Source organism: Phoxinus phoxinus, assembly GCF_949152265.1.
Source record: "Phoxinus phoxinus genome assembly, chromosome: 20".
Lineage (NCBI taxonomy): Eukaryota > Metazoa > Chordata > Actinopteri > Cypriniformes > Leuciscidae > Phoxinus > Phoxinus phoxinus.
In genome coordinates this window covers 12,799,900-12,812,774 of record NC_136895.1, presented here as the reverse complement: position 1 = coordinate 12,812,774, position 12,875 = coordinate 12,799,900, and the positions used below count along the sequence as shown (strand labels likewise).

General features: G+C 39.8%; 1 protein-coding gene across 1 annotated transcript; it reads right to left on the bottom strand.

The window, feature by feature from the left end:
* Positions 1-1,175: 1,175 nt before the first annotated feature.
* Positions 1,176-9,394, bottom strand: LOC306988212 (vitellogenin-like; the record flags this gene model as incomplete). The annotated part of the gene is made up of 28 exons (XM_079593015.1): positions 9,343-9,394; positions 9,184-9,204; positions 8,928-9,079; positions 8,548-8,799; positions 8,314-8,475; positions 8,073-8,221; positions 7,840-7,990; positions 7,589-7,746; positions 7,335-7,500; positions 7,125-7,250; positions 6,816-7,034; positions 6,513-6,730; positions 6,331-6,428; positions 6,081-6,205; positions 5,892-5,993; positions 5,668-5,787; positions 5,370-5,556; positions 3,899-4,001; positions 3,626-3,811; positions 3,410-3,521; positions 3,111-3,300; positions 2,751-3,025; positions 2,614-2,658; positions 2,453-2,530; positions 2,155-2,361; positions 1,616-1,758; positions 1,387-1,525; positions 1,176-1,301 (listed from the first exon to the last, which is right to left on the bottom strand). Exons 1-28 carry the CDS (start codon positions 9,380-9,382, stop codon positions 1,176-1,178), a joined length of 4,050 nt encoding a protein of 1,349 aa, XP_079449141.1. The 5' UTR covers positions 9,383-9,394.
* Positions 9,395-12,875: the final 3,481 nt, after the last annotated feature.

The window sequence follows — 12,875 nt, the reverse complement described above, 5'->3', positions numbered from 1 at the left end:
CACTGGCTCCCCTTTTCAGCAACCCTGGAGAGGTCTTTGACTGCCTGCCGATGGGCCTTCCCTCGCACTCCCATCTCCCTGAGTAGCCTACCACAACAAGGATACCAAGTACTGCGCACAGTGCGCAGCTAATTAATTTAACTATTTAATTAATTTTTTCCTAACGTCATTTTTAGCCGAAAATTTCAGGACTTCAGTCGACCAAGATTTTCTTTGGTTGATTACAGCCCTACAAAACTACAGAAATATATACGAGGCTTACAGACGCAAACCTAGCAACTATCAGCAGGGCAGACAGGAGCAATCGATCAGGGTCACCGAAAACTGTGTCAGCGTGTAGTGAGTCCATCTAACCGTCACCCGTTGAGTACTTGGGGTCCTCAATGCCGACGAGGTAGGACGGGTTAGGACCAACTGATTTGGTCAATCATCATATTTGTGTCTGATGTGGTGTGACGATTTTGTATTTGTACCGCACTCACTAATTTCTCTTTTTGTTTCTTTTGGTTTGAGTCAAGGCTGAGTGCGCCGAGGGGGAGGAAATACAATATCTGAAATACAAATATGAATCGATACAAATTAACTTAATTTTAATGCTATCTAGCGCACAATAAAATATGATATTATAGTATAATATAGGTTAATATGATAATTTCTTCTGCACTTTTTCCATTCTTACTTTAAAATAAAATATTATTTAATATTTTTATATATAATATTATATATCCATTTCTGATATTGCGGTCATGCAGGTTTGTTTACACATTAAACTCATGGCCACAAGATATACAGTTGATGTTGTTCCCTCAAAATAAGAATTCATGACAATAAGAAAAATATGTCATTCCCTCAAAATAGGATCTTGAAGCCATCACGTTCCCACAAATGAATATGTCGTGACTCGTGACCACGACAAAACTATGCAAACCGAACATGTCCCTTCTCAGTCACCGTATTTTATATATCTTTTATAAATAAAGATATTAAAAAAACTAAAAAAGTATAAAATAACTACAATTTTATGAGAACTGAGTATTATTGTAAAATAAAAGCAGTTCACACAATTCTGACACTTGCAGGGTATTTATTAGAATTTGGTTGCATTACATTACATATATCACAAGAGTGGCAATGTACAAACAGAATGTTAAAATTAGTAAAAAGTAATTAATTTCTTATTGTTCCTTGAAATGTTTCTGGATCCAGGAGAGAATGTCCTCATCGATATGAATGGAAAGAGTTCCATCTGGATTGATGGGAACAGCGACAGGGAGACGAACATTCATCCTTGACAGTGTCATCTAGAGCAGCAGGAACAAAAAGAATTTGTTGAATTTTCTTTTTATATCTCTGTGAGAGTCATGATTTAACTGAAATATATTTCACCTCTGGAATCCTAGCAATGACATTCAAGGATCTTTGATTTGGCAAGGCTGCAGTCAGTTCAATCTCTTTCTCACTGTTCTTTGCTCCTTCAAGTCTAAAGCCCGTCTGGAAAGCTGCCATATAGATGTGCTTAGACAGCCTAATTGTGAAGGGATGCACAAAGAAGAGCAGATTAAACCAGTGCCATTTTCTAAACTATACAGAACATTTGTACAATACTGAACATTACTTTTTGGCGTATGTGGAGACAATTATTGGCAGCCTCTCCCATTCCAGCTCTAGACGTGCAGCAGGGAATTCACCCAGGACACCGGCTTCAGCTTTAGCAGTGACTGCATACTGTTGGCATTCTTGACCCCAAGCAACCTTGGCCTGAAAAAGGACATTTGTGTTAGAAAAATGGTATTGATGTTAATGATTTAATTCATTAATTCAAAGTTCGCAAATATGCGTATTTGGCCTGTCCGAGGAGAGGGCTCTGGGCTCGGAATTTGCAACGAACCCAGAGTACTCCCCCCATCCCTGGCTGGGAAAAAAATAATCAAGAGTACGTAGTTGGGGTGGAGGAGGGATGCTGGAAAACTGTCATGGAACTGAGGTAAATCGGCTATATATATATATATGCATGCCTCTTCTCACGCTGATTGGGTAGATTATCTGAACGTGCTCCTCCCAAACTTTGTTAATAAAATATCATCTTGAGAAATTAATTTCAATAATTGTTCTAAATATTGTCTCTTTTTTTATTCCAAAAAGTTCCAGTCTTACAGTGACTTTGTGCTTGCTCAGCAGGGCACCATCAGCACAGATCTTCATGTTGTCATTTTCAGCGATGGAGGAAACAACGAGCTGCACTCTTGCTGTTGGCTTGTCAAAGTAAGCAGCAAGTTGGTAGCCCAGCAGCTTGTGGTCAACTCTCACAGCACGGGCAATGACAGCAAAAACAGGTGGAAGATTATTTCCGAGGAACTTAGCCTGAAAGCATAAACCATAATCAATTTAAGTGGATTTTAGTACAAAATATCTCCTTTGTGGTATATGTTATTAATGACACTAATTGATTCACCTGTTTCTGGAGAGTCTCAAAGCTAGATGCAGTGCTTCCACTGCTTACTGCCTTTGAAGCGCCATGGGGTGCCAAGAACTGCAAGCAAAGAAAAGTTTTGTAATAAGTAATCAATATAATCTAAAGTTATAATATAAACAAATTGTCTTTTTAGTAGTTACCCGATCTTTGTGGAATTTCTTGAAGGGCTCCATGACAGTGACAGTCTAAAAATCCATATAAAATGATTCAGTGAAAAAATATATTTATGACACAAATATTGGCTACCTAACCAACATGCTAGATTCCACGTCCTCACCTTACTCATACGAGAGTTGGACATGGAGGAGCTTGAACTGCTGCTGCTGCTGCTGCTGCTCCTGCTCCTCCGGCTCCTGCGGCTGCTACTGCTGCTTTCAGAAGAGCTGGCCGCATTTTTGTCTTCAGTCTCCAGGATTTCCCTCAGTTTCAACAGGAAGGCCTTTCCTTCTGGAGTCTCCTCATCAATGAAGCTGATTTGCTTAAGGAGCCTCTGAGCAGCTCTAGGACCAACTTGGACTTCAAGCTCCAGTCTTTCAACTGCAGGACCTTCAGCTAAAGCCAAAATGACAATTATTATTTTGTCTGCAATATTTATAGTTATTTTCTCTGTAATCAATCATCTTCTCTGAATGAATACCTCTTGTCAGTGCAGCACGGGCTGAGTGCTGTCCAATTATGTAGAAGAGAGGAGAATTTCTGATAAAAGCAGCATTGTGAGAGTGCACCTCAACGCACCCCTTGATTTCAATGTATGGGACAGCAAGACAGAGAGTCTTGTGGTATGGAGCAGCAGATCTCGCACGAGTCTCATCTGGTATTTCAGAGGACTGAAAAGAATAATTAAACATTAGAACAAGCCTTGCAATTTTAAAACTTTAAGCAAATGAATGCTCTGTATACAAACAAATATCTATTATGTGTGTGTTCAAAATTTACCGAAGAATCAGAAGGATTCTGGGCATTTTGCATGGCCGACTCGGGTACTAAGGGAACAGTCCTCTCAGCGTTGGGCTCTTCAATGTTTCTGACCACAGCATGAGTCTCAAAGCTGTTGAAACAAAAAAAAGGTGGGTCACATCTCACTTCCAGAAATCTTTTGTAATTGTTTAAGAATTTTTCAGAATGTTTGCTACAATGGTCTGATTTCATTACCTCACATCAGCGATGTGTTCAGGAAGCTCAACAGGCAGAGCCTCCACCTTGTAGTTGCCCTTGAGAATGTCTGCTCTTGCGACCATTTTTCCAGGGACAATTGTACGAATATTTCCTCTTGCCATAACAGAGGCTTGGAACAAGGCAGTGTTCACTCCCATCACAGCAAAGGTCTGAAGTGCAACACTGAAATAAGAATAAGGGAGATTGTTTGTAAAACGGTTGTCATGTACATTATATCTCATCTTCATGAATGTAGCTGCAAATGTCTACCTTGGTCTAGCTTCAGCTTGGAGTTGAACATCAGTCTTCTTGAGCTGCTCAAGAGTCATAGTCTCAATCTGCTCAGGGAGAGGAGGTGTAATGGTGGCCTTAACTAGAAGGATGAACAGAGCAACATCAAACTTCAAAGTGACACCCTCATATCCAAGGAAAGCAGGCACGTGCAGAGGGGGGGGGCTTTGGGTGCTCGAGCCCCTGCCCTTTTTCAAAATTAATCAAAAGTGCCCTTCTCAAACAAATATCATTGATAATATTGTGGTCAATAAAACAAAATGCATTTGCTTATAATTTACATGACAATGTGTACAAGACTAAAGTAGCCTAAATTCACGTTTATTTTTTACGTTTCTGTCAGTCTGAGGTGTCGTTGCTATAACGCGTTGCTATGGGTTGCGGCACTTGCGTCAAGTTGTGCGTGTCGTGCTCGGTCTTGACCATAGACTGTAAAAAAATAGGTCTTGACTGACGGTCTCCATTTTCGAGGGTCTAAAACTCCGGAGTAATGAGTGGGCGGCAGGCATAACAGTAGCAAAAGTTATGCGTTTTAAAATTAAAATGTACTAGTGTACAGGTAGGTATCCCACACAGTCTGCTTGGGAACCGATGCTCTCGAGCGTCTTTCAGTGAGTATGGCTCCACGGCAGAAAAAAAAAAAAAAAGCTTTTTTAATTTTTTTTTATTATTATTTTTTATAATAAAAGGTTGCGTGTCGATTCAATTAAAAATCCACATAACACATATTTTAAAATATTACTTAATTCGCTGAAGCCTGTTTGTCATGCATAATACACCGACCAATCGTCATCTGGCACAAGAAGTTCAAATATCATTGGACGGTCATTTATAAATAAATCATTTGAAAATTACATGGACAGACGAATTTACATTGAAGTGATCTGAATCTCCGTCGTTGACCTAATGGATGTTAATTGACTACAAACCAGCACCAAAAGTAGCATTAATGGTAAGTATAGTATTCAAGTCACTTTTATTTAGTCTATATTGATACACCGTTTACCACTATCATATAGTTTGTTAAATGAAGCCCAGGCCTACTGCAGGCCTATTATGTGAAGTGTAGGCTGCAGTGCCTGACAACAACACGCGAAATGGTGACTTTATTTTTGCACACACACATTACTATTTTTTTTTAAAGAAGTCCCTTATGCGCTTTAAGCCTGCATTTATTTGATCAAAAATACAAAAAAAACTACAATTTAAAATAATGGTTTTCTATTTTAATATACTTAAAAAATATAATTTATTTCTGTGATGCAAAGCACACACACACACACACACACACACACACACACATATATATATATATATATATATATATATATATATATATATATATATATATATATATATATGCCCCTTTTTATATTTGAGCCCCTGCCCCTGAGGAACTCTCTGCACGTCCCTGAAGGAAAGGATAAAAAATATTAAGAAAAAAACATACCATTGAGACTTGCAGCAGCAACAGCAGAAGTGTACAAACTGAGCTCCATGGGCATACCAACTGCTGTTGGCAAGATACGACGCACTTCAGATGCAAGCAGGGGTTTGGCATACTGGAAGGCAACTCCTTCCTGCAAAGCTTTAAGGGCACGCTTCAACTGTTCACGTGGTTTGGGTCCAGTGACCATCTGGGGATAGTGTTTATTAGAACTTTATTCTAATTGTGAGATCTATTTTTGAGACAGATATAAAAAAAATATGGTAATATTAGAGAGAAGATATAAAGTACAACACAGTACCGGTATTGCTTCTTCAATGAGGGTCTTGTCAATGTTGAAATAAGCCACTTCTTGTCCAAGTAATTTGATATAGGCTGAAGCCCATGGCTGATTTGTTGGCAAGGTCTTCCAGTTTACGAGCTTGAGAAGTTAAAAAAGAGAAGTCATACACATATGCCTATGTCATGCTAATAATATTACTTAAAAGTACACAATTATACTGTACACTGGACTTGAAAACTTACAGCTCCTAGAGTGCGCTTGATCTGTGTGATACGGTCAACACTTTCATCTGCAGCGGGAGATTTCAGAAGAGCCTCCTGGATTCCTTCAGTTCTCACACCGATCTGTATAAGAGAATCAACTGAGTGAAGACTGACATTTAAACATTTTAAACCATGAACATATTTTTTAAAAACTCTTGCTTGTCCCACCTCAAGAACATCAGCAGCAGCTCCAGCCAGGTAAGCACGTGCTTTAGCTACAACAGCTCTGGGCAGGATGGTGGCAGCATCATTGATCATGTAGGCACTACCAGCAGCTCCAATCATGAGAGGAGCTGCACCGGGACAGAGGTAAGAATCCAAATAATGTGATTTGTTTATGCCAGGAGAATGTTTTACACATTTTAAGAAATACCCAAGACACTGATTTTAGCTCTCTTATAAAAATGGCTAGACTCACTATGATAGAAGTCCCGCTGAATGGCTCTGCTGAAACGGAAGCTAAGCCTTTCCAGTTTGCGACTCATGAGCTTGATGGCAACATTAGCTGCACCCGCACTGAAATGGACAACCATGATTACCTCTGGCTTGTGCTCATTTTATGTGACGAAGTAAAATATGTGAGAAATGATTTGTTCTTACACAGATGCCATATCCGGAGCAGTGATTCTGGTCAAGGACTTGATGTGGGAATAGGCAAAGCTTGCAACATGCATGTTAGTCTCAGTCTTCAAGGCACCAGCAAGATTGGAGACGAGAGCCACTGAGGGCTTGGACTCAAACAACACAATACAAGCAACCATACGCACTTCAGGGTGGAGAGCCCTGTCCAATACAAGCTGCAGGGCCACTGGCTGAACCTGAGGCAAGAAACAAGGTTCGTAAATTATTGGAAGAAAATGTGCGTAATCTTTGTAATTTATTCCAACAGTGTCTGGCACTTACCAGTTTGTGCTCTTTCTTGGCAATGTTCCTCATGGCCAAGACGGCATCAACCTGGACTCTAAGAGGCAGAGAAGTATCTGCAGTTCTCAGTAAAGGTAGGTGCTTCATGATGGTTTTAAGACTAGCAGGGTGACCAGCATTGCCCATAACTTTCAGAGCCAAAGTGATTTCAGGAATGTCTTTCTTTGAAATGGCCTCTGCAGCAATATCATGGATGGGCTGAGGAGTTTGAGGCTCATACAGTTAGACAAATATAAAATATGACAGTATGTCCATGACAGAAATGTATGGAGGTCTTGAGATGTTTACCTTGAGGAGCTCGGCGGGGCAAGTGGGAACTGCAACACAGTGTTTGGCAATCATGGAACCATATCCAAGCATGACGACTTCACGCAGAGCTGGGATTGTGGCGATTTTCTCGTGCGTAGCCAAACTCTATTCAGCAACATACAGAAATGATTCATTTGATTTTGGTAAGATTTGAAGAAGAGCACTTTGATTATAGTAAGATTTACCCACAGCTGTCAACTGGATGGTCTCCAAATCAGCAGTGACCATTTGCAGAGCAACCACAACAGCCTGAATGAACTCAGGAATGGTAAGTTCACCAGCCAGGAACTTCTCCTTGATAAATTTTACAATGACTGGTGTGCCAACAGCAGGAAGAGCATCCAGAAGCCAGCGCCTAAGAGATTAATTGTTTTAAAATATATTCATTAAAAAAAATTGTCTTTGAACTATATTCCGATGAACATATTGCTCAAATGTTGTACCTGTAAACTGGTTTGTCCTTGAACTGAGACCATATGGCCTCAATATTCTCCAAGGTGGCAGCACGCAGGAGCTGGATAAGCTCAAGAAACTTAAGTGGAGCATCATCATGGACCATAGCCACATTGTTTTCAACAAGGTGCTTTAAGACCTCAGTAATCTAGAAAGATCAAGGGCAACTTTCAGATAACGTTTTCATGGATCAAAGGCTTTGACTTGGAGACTGTTAAAGATGTTAAGTAATGAATTATACCTGGGCTGGCGCATCACTGATCTTCAGAAGTTGAATGGGGGTCTGAAGAATTTCAGTTGAAAACTCATACTGCAAAGATCCACGGGCCAAGTAATCAGCTTTGTTTGGAACAACAGGCGTCTTCTCCATCTCAACAAAAGTCAAGGTTTGACTGAAAAAAATGTTTTATTTATTTCTTAGTAATATTGTTACTTCACATTTTAAAGAGAAATCTCACAGAGGATCACTCTTACTTTGCTTCCATCTGGGCAGCACCATGGATCTCATTGAAGGGTGAAAACTGATGCACTTCCTCAACTGTTGCTTCAGCAATCAGTACACCGGCGGCAGATGGTTTCATGATGTAGTTGTAAGATGCCGTTTCAATCAGACTCTTGACCCTCTGTTGGGAAAAAGGTATGTGACCATTTGATTCATGGCATTTTCATTATATTGAGTAAATATTTTTATTCTTTCCAGTCTTTTTCATTATACCTTTGTGCATTCAGAACACCTCTCAGTGTACGCCAAACCGACGTCCTTCATGATTCTCTCCTGACAGTGGTTCAGATCCTTAGACTTGGTGACAATAATGTGGTTGGCCTTTGGATCTTCACTGATGACGTAGTGGGTCCTGCACACTCCCTGAACTCCATCCTTAAAGAACAAGTAAAAAAATAAGATTGCAGAACTCAAAATGGATCAAGTGTACTAGGATCACTTTCTCACCTCTTGCAGCTCATAGATGTTCTGGGTCTTCTTGAGGTTGAGCTGAAGGATGTTGAGGATTCCTCTGTGCAGGTTCAGTACTGTAGGGGAGACTTCTGCAGGGGCGAATACCTTTCCAACTACACCATTAGCATACTCAAACTTGATGGGAATCTGAAGCTGAGCAGCCAGAGCTGAGGTGAGCTTAGTGGCAGGAACAAATGGATCCTTGGGCCAAATACCAGCATACTCGTGGAGTTGAGGATCCATGAGCTGAAAAGGAATATTTTCTCTTAAAACAAGGGAATTGTTGCTTTTAGCAGTCAATGCTTGCTAACGCATTTTTAGTTTTTCCAAAGTGTTGAACACCTACAAAGTTTACAGTTCATAATGGTCATTACCTGCATCATGAAGGTGTTCTGTGACACGGCACTAAGGTGAACCTTGCTGGTGACTTTTATTCCTGCTCTGGCCAGACCTTCTTGAGGAAGACCACCCAAGAGCAGACCCTCATACTTGTACACGTAGGTCTTATCAGGGGCAAACTCAGGAACTGAAAATGGTAGATTATTTCTTTGGTTGAGTTAAAGCAAGTATGCAATTGTTGTAAGGTAGGTACCTATTTACAAATTAACAAATTACAATTTTGTTACTTACCAAGGTTGATCTGTTGACATGCTAAAAGAAACACATGAGAAAATATGCTTTAAAAATGATTTAATTTTACTTTTAAGAGGTTCTAATTTACTTTCTTAAAGATAAATATATTAAGAAAAGAGATACAGGAACTTCCTAAGTTCAAAACATAAAACTTACCCACAAGGGCTACAGTCAGGGCAAGCACAACAGCTCTCATGGCTGATGGTTTGTGAAGAGCTTCTCAGAGAATCAGATCTTTTATATTATTTTACTGCTGACCCAGTATTAATTTTTTAATTATTTATTAACAGATGTCTTTAAACATAAAAAGACTGTTGGGTCAACCTCTGAACATCAATATCAATTAGAGGTTAGGTTACCCTGCACTGTCATGTCACCCTCAAGAGCAATGACCAACATCAATTTTGTATTCGTCTTTATTTGCCTGAGGGTTGATCAGGAAAATGTATATATATATACACATTGCTGTTGGGTGAAAAAATGAAAGCAGCTTGGCTATATTTGATGGCTGGTGACCCTCTTGCTTACATTCCAGAGGTTTTCAGTTGGTTTCAGGTCTGGAGATTGTGATGGTCATGACAGGGTCTTGATCTGGTGGTCCTCCAAACACACCTTGCTTGGCCTAGCTGTTTGGATTGGAGCATTGTCCTGCACACAAAAAAACCCCTGGCCTTCGAGGTGGGGAACATTGTCAGAGTAGAAGGAAGCTATTTTTCTTTCAGGATAATCTTGTATGTGGCTTGAGTTACAAATCCTTCGCAAATACATATATGCCCAATTCTAGCCTTACTGACGAACCGCCAGATCATCACCAATCCTCCACCAAATGACATAGTGAGAGACTGTGGGTTGTAGGCCTCTCCAGGTCTCTGTCTAATTCGCTCTGTGCACGAGAAAAATGCTAACTTCCGGCTTGAGGGTGGAAATTGGGTACTTATTTTTCGGTTGCCGTCTTGTTTACATCAGTGGACCGGCTTTAAGTTAGTTTAATCGTTCGCAATGGACCTAAAACATAAAAAAACCCGATTCACTTTTCAAAGGGCAGTCGGTGGTAATAACCACCATTGCTGGGTGCCACTATGTACCGCCGGGGGGAGATTCAACACAACCTTGAGCTTTCATAGTTTCCCTAAGGAACTTCATTTACACACCCAGTGGCTTGTTAAAATCAGAAGGGAAGGTTTCACCCCCACCACCAACTCCAGAGTGTGCAGTCGGCACTTTGAGCAAGAAGAGATAGTAATATCTTCTTCTGGAAAGCGTTGTCTTCGACCTAAGGCAGTTCCATCCTTGTTCGGTTGGAATAATTACACTAAAAAACCCCAGCGACCCGGAGTTTGGGAGCGCCGCCCTCGAGCAATCCAGGCTTTGGACCGCGCTCCAGAGGATGACTCCACCGTGGACATGGTGTCTGAGGTGGATGAAAACACACCTGTCTCTGGTTGTGCTGAGTTGGCTCCGACACCCCTGATGCAAGACCACGATTACACAGGCAGCTCTTTCATCGTGGTCAACCGGATGAAATTTGAGAACATGTCAAGGCAGATCGAGGGGCTCACAAGGCAGCTCAAGTCAAATCATTTGGAGAGATTTGGGTTGCAGCGTTTTGCCACATCACCTGATGACTTTCGGTACAATACCAGGTAAGAAATCAGAGATTTCACACCATCACATTTGGTGTATTTTCTTTTCTTTGTTCTGTAAATAATACATGTCACGGTACAGATCTATCCCTTCCAACAAAGTCAGCCTCATCTCCGCTGACGAGGCAATAAAAAACTTATCATCAGCAGCCGGTGATGTGATTAGCTTTAAAGTTTCACGATAGCTGTAAAATAGTTTGGCTAGTATGTATTTTTGCGGTTCCATACAATGCGTGTGTGGTGAGTGTCTGATGTGTGTGGATTGGGACTGTGTGTTTCAGTAAAGAAGAATAAAATATAACGAAGGAAATATAATGAACAGATCTAGAGAAAACAACGCTAGATTCCATGTTCACAACTTGAGAATGTTTTGATGTAATCTGAATGCCATCAATAGAAAAACTATATGATATGTGCTGTTTGTATGCAGATTTCCATCATATGAGCATTGCATGGCCTTTTGGAATCTAATCCAAGAGGCAACGAGCAGAATGGTGAGAGTCACCAGTGGTCAGAAGAACCTTTCCACCAGTACATCCACTGAGAGCCCTATGAACAGATCAACAGTAAGTTCTACAATAAACATATACTACCAGCTTGGTCCATGTGAATTACACATTTTGCACTGTTAGCTGTGTTTTGTTTTTTGCTTGCTCTGGCACTCTTGTTGTCTGTGCAAGCGACTAAAGTTTCCAATTTTTAGATTACATACACCCCCACATGCACTGCATATTTTAATCACCTTAGTTTGTGTATTTTATCTTTGTTGTATAGTGTTTCTATCTAATAATAATACGGTAACTATTTTCCCCAGAAATTGCTGCCAATTGACGAGCTCTTCCTCTTCCTCTTCATTTCATTTCATTTATTATACAGGAAAATTTTAAGAGCAACAGTTTAGTTACAATAAAACGGGCCTGACTCAGTTTAAAAACTGGTTTACAGCAGGTTCCTGTTCTGCAGCAACATAGAACAATGATCACAATCATAATCACAATCACATCTTCAGCACATTTATACAGGACGTTATTATCAACTAGACAGATACAACAAATAAAACATTAAATACTAAGAACAATACATAAACAGTCAATGTGTGCAAGTATGACTATCAAGTAGAAACAGTTTATATGACTTTTTAAAATATGCAATGGATGATAATGTTCGAATGTGATGGGGAATGTCATTCCAGATTTTAGTGTAAATATAAAAAAAAGATTTCTGACCATAGTTATTTTTGTATGGGGGAACTGGGATAAGTGCCTGTGAGACTGACCTAGTGAAGCGTAGTGGTCTCATATTATTTGTCGGAAGAAGAACTGTGAGTGCTGGTGAAGAGGTTTTTTGAATCTGAAAATAAAATGCAATAGCATGACTGTTTACATAATTCTGATAGGTCAAAGCATTTGTGCGTGTGAGCGCACTACAGTGATGAGACCACTTTGGAAGATTACTGTGGATCTTAAGTGCTCGATAGTATAGGCGTGCAATCGGTTCAGTAATGGCCTTAGTGGTTAGAGACCAGATTGGAAGACAGTAAGCCATTGTTGAAAACACAATGGCGTGTAGGTATGTTTCAGAAACCGAGAAAGATAAATATAATCTAATCTTGTTATATACATATAGTTTCTGATTCAGCTTTTTTGTTAATTTAGAAATATGTTCCTGATATGTAAGGTGTGAATCAAGTATCACACCAAGGTAGTTGTATGTCTTTGTGACAACAAGATCTTGGTTTGCAAAAGTAATAAAATCAAAAGAAAGATTTTTTTCTGGGTGAATGAAAATACATACATTCCGTTTTCTTTACATTAATGGTCAGATGGTTCTTTTTCAACCAATCATGTAAAAGGTGAAGATCAAATGATAATTTGGAATTGATGACATTAGGGTTTGCATCAGAAAGAAAAATCACAGTATCATCAGCATACAATAAGCATTTTGAGTGTTTACACACTCGAGGGAAATCATTGATGTATAAAAGAAAAAGTAAGGGTCCAAGAATGCTGCCTTGTGGAACACCCATGTCACAAACTAAAGGTTGGG